We start from the raw sequence: 12244 nt of genomic DNA on the forward strand, positions 1-12244 counted from the left end.
AAAAAAAAAAAAAACTAAAATCTGTCAGCAAGGGGGCAATTGTGATGAGGGAATTCCAGTATCTGATCATAGCAGATATCATTAATATCCAAAATGCCCATTCTCAAAGCAAGTTGACTGCAACTAATTTAGGTTTGTTATCTGACTAATATATTGAATTTCTAGCTCTTATTCTATCTGAACAATACAATCTATCATTCTATGTATTCTGGGAATGGAACGGTTAGTCATATAAAGAGCAAAATTGGCTATAGGAAATTACAGATATATTACAAGCACTGACTCCTTCGTTCCATCTCTTCAAAATTTTTAATCATTCACTTGTCATAAAAATCAAGAACTTTCTCTAAAACCAGAACGATACAGGATTGAAGTGTTTAACAACTTTCGGAGCCAATCACTTACTTAACTGCAATTCATCCAACAACTGATCGGACAAAAGAAAAGAAAAGAAAAGAAAGAAAAACCCGAGGCGGATTGCTGAGAGCACACAATTAGACAAATTCTTCACTAACATGCTTAATCAAGAGAGAGAAAGTGATAAACCTGAAAGTGTGACACTCCGGGTCTCCGACAGCCAAGTTTTTAGGATTGCAAAGGATGTTTCGCTCGACACCCAGAAAGCTGTAAACTGTTGTTTCGGTTTGCTTGTTATTCTGTGTCGTTTGGAACAATAAATAAAAAAAAAAGGGTTGCGTTTTAGCTTTGAAGACAAGTTACAGCCGTAGAGGCGACGACATGGATTCGTTTTAGTACATCTTCCCTCGCCTTACCAGTGAACTCAACATTTCAGAATTTTGAAGTACTAACTTTAGCTTTTCGGTTGCTTTGAATTTCTTTTAATACTTTGATATTGATTTATTATTTTTTTTAATTTTTATAATTCAAAAAGATAAATAAAGCCATAATCTAATTGTCGTATATTATACTTCTCTTGTTTTATTTTTGTTTGGAATCAACCAACTACTCAGAAGGATCTAATTTTATTATTGGTATAATGATAAAATAACCTTCAAATTATGATGAAATTTCTATTTAATTATGATAAAATCACGATGCCACAAAAGCTTTCCTTGAGCTCACAGTTGCCCACAATTAGGATTAAAAATGAGACTGACCTTGCTAAGTATTAACTTGGTAAAAATATGAAAACAAGGGTTGATATTGTTCCATCTTCTTTGTTTAGGTGAATAAACATTTTGGGCAAGGATGTACCAGTCTCAGGCTTGCAACAACCATACAGAGTCAAAAGCCTACTGTCCTTCTTTGGTCTTCCTATCCCTCCTACTATCCTTTTTCTTTCTTTTACTTTCCTTTACATGTCTTGCTTAGAAGTTTGAACGCTTTTTGTCAACCCCCTCCCCGCCAGACTGCCATCAGCACCACCATCACAAGCAGAAGATTTGAAATTTGGGGAGAGGTTGCAGCACAACCAATGCTGTTCTCTTCGTTCAAACAGGGGATGCTATGCTGTGGATTTGCACGCTTTGAATAACTTGATGATGTAGTACAAGTAAGAAAACCTCAGATCATTGCTGACTTCAGCCATCAAAGTGAGAAACTTTCTGATTCGATTTACTCACAGGCTTAGAGCTTCGGGTCTCAAAGCAGTTCAAGCTATAGGAATTTTAGGCTCACCTAAATTCACAAATGCCTCTGCACGTGCCATGCGTACCATTGCCGCATTCCAAGACACAAGATGGTTCATAAATTCATTTACATATTTCCCCCTGTCATTCTGTTTAAAAGTGGACAATGGTGATTTCCAGAATATATCTTATAATGGACTAAAAAAGATGTAGTAGAGTGAGTACCATACCTTGTAATCCAAATAATAAGCGTGCTGCAATTGCAAACAAATATACTGTCAACACAGAGAGCGAGCGACTGAGAGAGAGAGAGAGAGAGAGAGAGAGAGAGATTACCTCCCACATATCCAAATTGAGGATGGGCTGTGCCAGAGAAAATTATTAAAATAAAGCTCTAAGATGAACACAAAAAATTACAGATATGGATATGTAGTTATTGACATACAATGTCGTCCCACACAAGTGGATTGATTGAATTTGATGTTTTGACTACAGCAAGTCGTCTCTCTTGCCTCTTCACTGAAACAATTAAATGAATGAAATTACAATAAAGTACAGAATCAACCTAAGAAAAAAATCATCTTCCAAATATGTGCTACTATTGTCACCCAGAACCAATTGGGGACAATGGATTAACTAACAATTTTCACTAAAATTTAAAGCTGCTCTACTTCATGGAAGTGGTGGTAATGTGGTAGTTCAACAACTATTGTAGACTTGTACTTAATTAAAAACGGAGGATGCAAAAGAAGAAAAAAGAGTACAAGAACCAAGGGGGAAAAAGGAAATTAAGAAGCACCATACATTTTGTATACGTGCAACAACAAGAAGGGTATGCGCATAAGTGCTATCTTGACAGATAGCCCTCCTAGTAAAAAAACACAAAGGCTAATGCAAGGATGCCTATCTCTTACATGAGTGCAAGCTATGGAAATCAGACTCTAGGCACCTGGCAGAGGAACAATGGGAGGGTGAAATACTATTTTCTTTTTCATGTGTGCTAGTCCATCAACGATCAAACAGAAATTAACTTGGGAAAAGACTTACAAACAAGCCAAACCCAGCCAGAGCCAAATAGGGTTAGAGCTGCTTCTACAAACTTCTCTCTAAAGTTTGTGAAAGACCCAAAATCCTTTTCCATCTGCTGAAGTAAACCGAGTTTGGGCATGTCCCCACCTCCGGGTTGCATGGATTCCCAAAAGAAGTCATGATTCCACACCTGCAATTATAGGCTCAAGTGGTTGATTTTGTATTAGATTTTTCTGACTTCAATGGACACTAATATTACTTTAAAATGTTGAAAAAAGTCAGCTTTTTAACACTAAATGTGAATAAAAACTTGAAATCATCAATAGTTTTACTTGGATACATCAATAATGAAATAAGTAATGGAACACACTGTTTTCATCTACTAACAACACACACAAACACACGTCTGAATGGTAATACATAGCAGAACCAAAAGTTCCTCACAAGAAGAAGGAAATTCTGGAAAGCAAATCCAATTCTAGAAAAAGATGTAAACTCACTCTAGGATTAAAACACTGGGATTAATGGTTACTAATTATGTTCATCAGTTGATGCATAAAGACCCAAGAATCGATTTTAACCAAAAAAAAAAAATTAAATGAGAACCACATATCAAATACAACCAAACAATTTAAGTTTTTATACCTCTGCTGCATTGTTAAATTCAGGAAGGGGGTTCCCATTGTTGTATGTTGCTTTGACAAGTTCATCCATGGTATAGCCATACAGTAAATCACTTTTCCCAAGCTGTTTATTCAGGTCTTCTACAAAGCCACGATGATGCACACCCCAATGCACCTCCAATGCATACTTGCTCATATATGGTTCTAAAGCATCCTACAAATAAGTAAGGAATGCAGATAAGTCTAAGGTAAAGGAAGTTCCGAAATGAAAAGTGTCCATTTAACGAGCCACAAGTTGCTATATCAAGACAGTTTTTAGCCATAAAAACCAAGAATAAGTAGTTTTAATCCGTATAATTAGTGTCAATACACATGAAAACATCAGGGAAAAAGTTCCATTCAACTTGAACAATAAAAAAGGAAAATATAAAAGAAGAGGAAAATAAAAAAAAAATCACTCACAAGGTTATATGGAGGCGTCTTTAGCCCATAGTAAGCAATTGTTCTAGAAACTTTTTGCGACCCATTAGACCTTCCTTTCAGCTGCTCACTCTGAATACCTCAGCAATAAACAAACATTCCTCAACATTCTTTCTTGTTTTAAGATTAACAAAAGAAAAAAAAAAAAGCCAGAAAGAACAGAAAAATACAGCTATAATAAAATTTTAAAATTGACAACAATTTTATGCCTTCTTGCAGGCATTTTGGTACAAATATATATAAAAAGATAGTCTTGAAAAGAAAAGAAGCAAACCAGGTAAGAGAGCTTGGGGCTTTTCAGAGGGAGAGTGAAGTCGGTCACCAGGAGACAACAAGCCATTTCTTTGCTTCAGTTCCCTCTCTTTGCAAAAGCCCTGGATAATATTTTTGATTTCTCAACTGCTTTGCAATTGAACCTTTCAGGACTGTCTTGGGCCTCACGCCCATGAAAGAGCAGCCCAAGGCCAAACCCAACAATCCTTTTTCTTCCCTTCTAAGCTCTAAGCCGAAGAATAAAAATATTATATTGGGATTCCTTGATGTTAATTGAAAACCTAGCTGTAGAAAAGTTGCAACTTTTGGGAACCCTTTCTTCTAAATAAAAGAAAACTTTGAGAAGTTTAATTTTTTATGGGGTTTTATTTCAGCAAATATATCAAAATAGCAATTACGCAAACAGTTCCCGTATATTGAAGGCGCGAGGAATAAGGGCTCAATAAGGACACTAAAAGCCTCAGAGCCTCCTCTTTTTCCTTCTCTGCTAAAACCTCTCTTAACCTCTCTTTTCAACTTTTCAATACAAAAAGCAATAAATTTTAAAAGAAAAAAAGGTTTCTCTTTTTTTTTCCTTCTTTTCTCTCTCTCTCTCTGCAATTTTGCATTCTAAGTGTTGGAAATTCAATTTAAGTTGATTTAATGGCGACAAAGGCAGCCGGGAAATTGTTTAGAGATTTCTTGCGTAAAAGGGTAATTTCAACTTCCGTTGGAGCTTACCGACATTGCTCTTCCGCTGCTACTTCTGCTCCTAAAATCCCTCATTCTTCCAAAAAAGTAAGTGTTTTTCTACCTCCATGCATGAAAAGTTACATGGTTTTTTTATCATATAGAAAAGAAAAGAGATGCTTGAAGCTTTAATGGGATTTTATTTATCTTTTTTTATTCAAATATTTAGGCAATAAAAGTTTAGCTAAGCTATGCGTAAATGTCTAATCTTTAAGTAGGGAACTGGGTATTTTGGAAGTTGTGATTGGGAGGATTTAAATGGGTTTTTACAAACTAGGTACTGTTGCTTGACCAACTTTAAGAGAAGGATGTTTGAAAACATTGTAAGTTGTCTATGGGATGGTTTAAAACATTGGATTGCTAGTTTTTTTTTTCTTTCCAGTATGAGGCGTTAACTTTGCAGTAATGTTCATTTGGTTGTGTGCATGAATTTTCTGTTCGAAGACATTATTTTCTGAATCCAAGGTATATTGTCTCTTTTAAATTGTAGGGGAGGTTGTTGACAGGAGCCACCATAGGCTTAATTATTGCAGGAGGAGCTTATGTTAGTACTGTTGATGAAGCAACTTTCTGGTACTTGTTTGGGACCTACAATGATATCTCTTCTTTGTAACTGAAAGAATTTTGTCATATCTTGTTTCATTTTGCAAATGGGGAGGGTTTTTGCCCTTTTTATGGATTGAAATTTTAAAGGAATATCTGCAATTCCTCTTGATCTTTTTTTTTTTTGTTGGATTTAGAAAACTGTCATATGGTTTCACGAAAATCAATCTGAAAATTATATCAGAAAGTGAACAAGTAGCTTCTCTGGGACAAATGCCCTTGTAAGTTTTATTACTAAAACAGCTATAAAAGTGGCAGCATTTTGTCTTTTGTTTCACAATAGCCTGGTCCGTGTAGATTTTGTTAGCTTTCTTTATTTTCATCTCTATATTTTTTCATTTATTTTTAAATCTTAGTTGATAGCTATCATTGAAGACATAAAGTAAAACCAAACATTGAGGACCTTCTGCTCTTGGTTTCTGATTTTTTTAACCAGCTTACTCAAGTTGTGTAACTGAAAAATCATCTAAAATCTTATTATCAGAGATGATGATCGTTTTGGTTTAGAAAAATACTAAAAGCATAGATGTTATGTAATTCTTTCTGCTACTTTATCCAAACTGTGCATTTATATCTACCTGCATAGGTAAGGGTTCTTTGATGATATTGGCCTATGGATTTTAAACTTCCTGTCATTGAAACCTTAATTGCCAATGTGCTTTTATCTATGTTTTGATCTTAACTTATAGAGAATTTATATGGATCCATTCACAAAAATGCCGGAGTTTGAAATGAATCATCATGTTGCATCTATTTTCCGTCAACTTATATCGCATGGAATTTTGGCAGTGGTTGGCTATTCTCTGCAACAAAACTTGTAAATCCATTCTTTGCGCTTTTGGATGCGGAGGTTGCCCATACACTAGCTGTTTCAGCTGCTGCTCGTGGTTGGGTTCCCAGGGAGAAGAGGCCTGATCCACCGATTTTGGGATTAGAAGTTTGGGGAAGGAAGTTCTCAAACCCTATAGGTCTTTCTGCTGGCTTTGATAAAAATGCAGAAGCTGTTGAAGGCTTACTGGGTATGGGTTTTGGCTTTGTGGAAGTTGGTTCAGTAACCCCTGTTCCACAAGACGGTAACCCAAAGCCACGCATCTTTAGATTGCGACAAGAAGGGTGAGAATGCCTAATCTCCCTTTCTACCATTTTTTTAGATATGATCTTGCTTGTTTGGTGGCATTGGATTGAATCAGTCAATAATTTAATGTGGTTTTTCTGAGAGATTTGATTGCTTGAACTCATGCTGTTTGGAGTTTAAGATTTTCTATTTTATCTAACTTGATTTATTCGTCAGTGCTATCATCAACCGGTGTGGGTTCAACAGTGAAGGAATTGTTGCTGTTGCAAAGCGATTGGGTGCCCAGCATGGTAAGAGGAAGTTGGAGACTTCAAGCTCTTCATCACCCTCCAGTGATGAAGCCAACCATGGGGGCAAAGCTGGTCCTGGAATTCTAGGGGTCAATCTTGGAAAGAATAAGACAAGTGATGATGCTGCTGCCGATTATGTTCAAGGAGTTCACACATTATCCCAGTATGCTGATTACTTGGTAGTTCTATATTCTTTATTTTGGTTAATTCATTCCTCTCCATGTTTGTTATGAGTACAAAATCTTGGTAACTTGTGTTATCTAAAGATGGTTGCTTAGCATGACTTGCTCCCTTGAAATTTCCTATACTTACCTCTTTGAGGAGGGAGGTGGATACATATTTTTCAAAATATTCATATGTTTTCTGATATAACCGCCCGGGGGTTGGGGGGAGGGGTGTTTTAATAGTACTACAAGAAGTTTTCCTTGAGTTTTTCTTTGTTTAAAACTTCCGTACAATTCAATTGTTTAGATGCCATAATATTGACCTCCTTTTGCACAACTTTCTAAGGTTATTAATGTTTCGTCACCAAACACTCCTGGATTGCGTATGCTTCAGGGAAGGAAACAGCTGAAGGATCTTGTTAAGAAGGTATAGATCTCTAGCTCTGAACTTAATCATCCTTTTCTGATATAATACAGCTGAAGTTTGATCTTCTCAACTTTGCTTTGCATTTTCATCAAAGGTTCAAGCTGCTCGTGATGAAATGCAATGGGGAGAGGAGGGTCCTCCTCCATTGCTTGTTAAAATTGCTCCAGACTTATCTAAAGAAGACCTTGAGGATATAGCAGCAGTATGTTCCATTTGCATTTAGATTCTACTTCATCGCTTACTTGTATAATGTTCTTATTCTTCTTTTTCTTTGATTTTAGGTTGCTCTTGCCCTCCGCTTGGATGGATTGGTAATTTTCTCCCCCTTTAAAATTTTCTATATTTCTTGTCCATGTCTTATGCGATTAGACTTTTCTCACTTGATGGTGCATTTCAGTCATATCTCTAACTTATATGCTTTTATAGTTTGTATTCATATATGACCATTTTGTTCTTTCACTAACATTTTGGACAAATGGAACAAGTTGTACTCTAGTCCTTACATTTATCTGTAAAGAAAGTTGTTTTTCTTAAAGAATTATATTCCCAATGAATTATTTCTTCTAAATGCAATGAAAGAACACTGCTCAGTAGTAGTCTACATGTTAATAATGGTATGATTTAAGAAGCTGTGATGTCATAGTTTCCTTTTTGTTTACTTCATTTTTTCTGTATAAGGTTTCAGAGTAGATATTATCAGTGTGCATTAATTTTTTGTTTCTCTTGCTTTTATTGTTCTTCCCTGACATGCTCCTTTCTCTGTTTTCTAGATTATATCAAACACAACCATTTCAAGACCAGATCCTGTAAATAACAATCCAGTCTCTGCGGAATCTGGTGGCTTAAGCGGGAAGCCTCTCTTTAATTTGTCAACCAATGTCTTAAAGGAAATGTATATTCTAACAAGGGTATGTTGTCTATTTTAATAAAAAGTTCCCATAAAGTAATGGGGCTTTGGCTTTAATGGTCATATATTCTATTTCTAAACATCTTTGTGATTTAGTGTCTTGAATGGTCATATCTTTTAACTTATAAGTTTGGCCTGCATTTTTCTCTTCCAGGGAAAGATCCCATTAATAGGCTGTGGTGGTATCAGCAGGTAAAGTCAGGATACTGAGTGATCATTACCTTCATCTTATTATATCGACGATGTCACTATTATCATCATCACCATCACCATTGCTGCTATTGTTATTATTTTCATCTCCTCCATTAATTTGATTTATGCATTCAATATAGTGGTGAGGATGCATACAATAAAATAAGGGCTGGAGCAACTCTCGTTCAGCTTTATACTGCATTTGCATATGGAGGCCCTGCCTTAATTCCTCAAATGAAGGTATTCTCCTTTAAGTTTTTGAGTTCTATATTTATTTATTTTCTTTCTGTTTTACATCCAAATGGGTATAAAACATTATACACCGTGACAGAATATGCCGTCTTCTCTGATGACATATCTGTCACCAGTTTGTTATTTGGATCTGTAACTTTTTTGGGACTCTGTGAGATATCATAATCCTGTAAATGCTCATGTCTTAATCCTAGTTCAGGTTTCATCAGTGTCATTTTAATAGAGAAGTTACGGATATTTCTTGAGTCCTGGATTTTGCATTCAATTTGTATGCTTTTGGGGTATCTTCAATTTATGGAGGGCCGATGTTGGGTTGGGATTATTAAGTTGTCGGGTAGGGCCAATGCTCAAATGGATGAATTATTGTTTTTGTTAAATATTTTGTTTGGCTTATTGTGATTGTGCTGTTTTTGCAGGCTGAACTTGCTGAGTGCCTAGAGAGGGATGGTTTCAAATCTATCCATGAAGCTGTTGGTGCTAATTGCAGATAGTATTAGTGCCTACCTTGCACCCAGAACTTCCCCATAAAATAGCTGTGTTTTAATCTTTTGTCCTGTGCTTATCCTACATTATCACTTTTGCTTGGCTCTAATTTTTCTTATCATTTTCCATTAATTAACCTGCCCCCTTCTATGAGTTTGAGAGGATTTACATGTACAATATGAGAACAATTTTGATACATTGTAGTTGCATAAAATATCAATTTCTGTGAATATTCAGGGCAAACATGCCTTGCTTCAATAAAATTTTTGTTTGGTATCAGAAAAACAGCAAAAAGTATATAATCAATAGAAAAAAAAAAGGCAAAAATAAAACAAAAGTACTCTTGAAATTTTTATTCTTCAGTCCTCTGATGGTAACAGTATCCAGGGACGACGCCGTTATTAACAATATTTTCTACTTATTGATGGTGACAATACCATATCTACTAAAATGACACTGCTGTTTATCAGGAAAAGATAAACTCTACTTTTTCAAATGAGCATCTCGGGCAAGGAAGTAAAGCGGCATAAGTTTAACTAGAAAAGCTTCGACCCTGTGAACTAGCTGGCAATGAAGCATCAAAGCTGACGAGAAAATCTACTGAGATGACGCAAACAAGCCAAAAGCTGGATTGATAGTGGTAAAACCTCCGTCCACTGCAAGATTGTGCCCACTCACATACTTGGACTCGTCAGAACCCAGGTACAGTGCAGCGTCAGCCACATCTTCCTGTTGAAGAACGACCCCTTTCAGGTTAGAATAAACACGAGAGCGTTCATCTGTATCCAGCTTGAAGAAATTAATAGCCAACTCTGTTGCAATGAAGTAGGAAGATAAGCAGTTCACTCGAATCCCAAACCTCCCGAGCTCTGCTGCGACGTTTTTGGTGAGTCCTAAAATGGCATGCTTTGAACTCGTGTATGCATGAGAAGCAACCCCACCGACACTTGATGAAACGCTACCCAGTGAAATTATGCTGCCTTTTCTTGCAGGAATCATTACTCGAGCCGCATGCTTAGTTCCCAAGAAAACGCCTGTCAAGTTAACGCTAATGACACGCTCAAAATCAGCCACATTATTCTCTAAGATGCTTGGTTTGGGGTCGTCAATGACAACAGCATTGTTTACCATTATATCGAGCTTTCCATGTAAGCAGATTACGGTGTTGACTGCAATTTCGACATCAGATTCTTTGACTACGTCGCAATGCACGAAGGATGCAACTGCAAGACCAATATCTTTGCATACGGATTGGCCTAATTCATCTTGAATGTCAGCAATGATAACTTTAGCTCCGTGCTTGCAAAAGACTCTTGCAATGCACTCACCAATGCCCCTGGCACCTCCTGTGATCAATGCCACCTTGCCTTCTAGCCTAAGAACAATTCTCAAAAAAAAAAAAAAAACCCATGTAATTATCAATAGTCAGTAACTAGCACAATTAATTAAATTTCAAAAAAAACAAACTAGCATTATTGATAGAAATAAGTTACAATTTTATGTGTTAAGGAAATACTTAAATATTGAATTAATAGTTAAAACTTGAAACTTCGACTCAAAAACATTGGATCGGGAGTGAGATGTTCTATGTCTGGTGTCAAATCTGACTATTGCGTTGCCTCCCGGGTTTTCCTATGGATTTATTTTATTGCTCGCTTGAAAAGCTGTGTATGATTTGGTGCCAAGCATGCTATGCTTCCGGTGACTCTCGGGTTAATGCTGTGTTGCATACTTGTGACGTTGCTTTATACTTCCTGATGATATTGTGCTATTCTGTGTAAATTTTTTCTGGTGTAAGAATCTGTTTTCCACTAGGTGCATTTGTATGGACAGAACCTCGTTGGGTTACTGTCTGTTTGGTCTCTTAGGCCACACGCTTGGCTTTTGCCAAAGTATTGTATCAATTCCGTGATAATAAAATATCAGATTTGATTGAAAAAAATAATATAAAATATAACTTACCCTTGGAAAGAAAAATAAGGGTTCAGATCTTATTTAGTATTTTTTTATTAATGTCTAATATATTCTTTATTGATGATATTTGTGTTTTTGAGAAATAATTAGAAATTTATGAACTATTTGAACAAGTTAATGATTATTATAAGTTTACTGAAAAATATTTTTAATGAAAAAAAAATAGATAAACCGAATATGAAGGTTGATACAATAACAAAGATATCTCTTTTTAAATAAAACTCAATATAGATATGTAAAACATAACAATAAATATAGGAACACATATTGATTGATCAGTAATATATATGAGCTAATAAAATATATATACCTTCTTGCAGCAGGTGGAAGTAGGGAAGCACATGCCATTTTGACCTTCTGGCTGGAGATTTGTTAATCTCTTTAGATTTCTAGGCAAATTGTATTGTATGTCCTGCATCACCAGAGAGAAGCCCAACATCCTTTTATATAGGGACAGTTAACCATGTGACACATACAAAGTTGATGGATTGCATCCAACGTAGAGTTTTTTAAGTAATTACCAAAGCTTTCCCTAAATCAAAATTTTATATTAATTACTTGCAGCATTGCCTTTGAATTTTGAAAAGAAGTCCTACGTCCAGCATTTTCAAAATTGGTGGCCCACTTCATTGGCAATGTGTAAGTATTTACTTCCGTGGCTTGTGCTGATGTGAAAGTTGAAATGATTTGTGGAGCTATACATGCATACGAACATGCATAACATGGTGCAGAGACGCTGTTAGACAATTGGGCCAACAAACCTAATCTAGAGAATCTAATCATTTATATTGTGATTTGACGTTAATTTTGTCAATGTTTTTTATGAATGTATGTTGCATGTGATAACAGTAGGAAAGAGATAATAGAAAGATGGCTTTCGGGTAGGATAAAATGAAAGAAAATTTTGAAAGATGAGATAAATATATAAATTTTATTATCAATAAGTTTTAATTATTAAGAAAAAATATTTACCTAATAAATTATTAAATTATATTATAATTACTAATATTTTTTTAAAATTAAGCTTGACGACCAAGAGACAAAAAAAATATATAAATTTGGTGTTTTTAAATTCATGAGAACAAAGCAGGTAACAACAAAATCGTGTCTAGCATTTGTCAACTGCAGAAATGACGTGATAAATTAAAATATTA

The 12244-nt window shown here is 35.5% G+C and overlaps 4 protein-coding genes across 8 annotated transcripts in view; 1 reads left to right on the top strand and 3 right to left on the bottom strand.

Moving 5' to 3' along the window:
- Positions 1 to 969, bottom strand: part of LOC110428722 (protein-S-isoprenylcysteine O-methyltransferase B-like) — a 3044-nt gene extending 2075 nt beyond the window's left edge. For all 3 annotated transcript variants that reach the window (XR_002446493.1, XM_021444649.1, XM_021444636.1), the window contains exon 1: positions 547 to 969. The gene's annotated coding sequence lies outside the window, so the exon portion shown is untranslated. The remainder of the gene's footprint in view (positions 1 to 546) is intronic.
- Positions 970 to 1095: 126 nt separating this feature from the next.
- FSD3 (Fe superoxide dismutase 3) lies at positions 1096 to 4195 on the bottom strand. Its single transcript, XM_021444625.1, has 8 exons — positions 3996 to 4195; positions 3704 to 3793; positions 3264 to 3455; positions 2637 to 2808; positions 2035 to 2108; positions 1926 to 1952; positions 1820 to 1843; positions 1096 to 1738 (listed from the first exon to the last, which is right to left on the bottom strand). The coding sequence occupies exons 1-8, from the start codon at positions 4059 to 4061 to the stop codon at positions 1613 to 1615; spliced, it is 771 nt and encodes a 256-aa protein (XP_021300300.1). The 5' UTR covers positions 4062 to 4195; the 3' UTR covers positions 1096 to 1612.
- Positions 4196 to 4420: 225 nt separating this feature from the next.
- Positions 4421 to 9334, top strand: LOC110428681 (pyrimidine d). The gene is made up of 11 exons (XM_021444584.2): positions 4421 to 4771; positions 5214 to 5296; positions 6116 to 6439; positions 6618 to 6870; positions 7202 to 7282; positions 7377 to 7484; positions 7564 to 7593; positions 8053 to 8190; positions 8344 to 8381; positions 8522 to 8621; positions 9050 to 9334. Exons 1-11 carry the CDS (start codon positions 4637 to 4639, stop codon positions 9122 to 9124), a joined length of 1365 nt encoding a protein of 454 aa, XP_021300259.1. The 5' UTR covers positions 4421 to 4636; the 3' UTR covers positions 9125 to 9334.
- A 109-nt stretch (positions 9335 to 9443) lies between these two features.
- The window catches only part of LOC110428691 (borneol dehydrogenase, mitochondrial-like), a 10539-nt gene continuing 7738 nt past the window's right edge, over positions 9444 to 12244 (bottom strand). The window contains exons 1-2 of one of the 3 annotated variants that reach the window (XM_021444603.1): positions 11401 to 11525; positions 9444 to 10491 (exon numbers count right to left, since the gene is read on the bottom strand). In XM_021444603.1, coding sequence (XP_021300278.1) covers positions 9714 to 10491; positions 11401 to 11438 — 816 coding nt within the window. In that variant the 5' untranslated portion in view covers positions 11439 to 11525 and the 3' untranslated portion in view covers positions 9444 to 9713. Of the gene's footprint in view, positions 10504 to 11400; positions 11526 to 12244 lie in introns of those variants that run through there. The other 2 variants (XM_021444596.2, XM_089783484.1) reach the window with 2 other exon arrangements.

This window comes from Theobroma umbraticum, unplaced genomic scaffold (assembly GCF_002168275.2).
Source record: "Theobroma umbraticum cultivar Fairchild unplaced genomic scaffold, ASM216827v3 scaffold_30.0, whole genome shotgun sequence".
Lineage (NCBI taxonomy): Eukaryota > Viridiplantae > Streptophyta > Magnoliopsida > Malvales > Malvaceae > Theobroma > Theobroma umbraticum.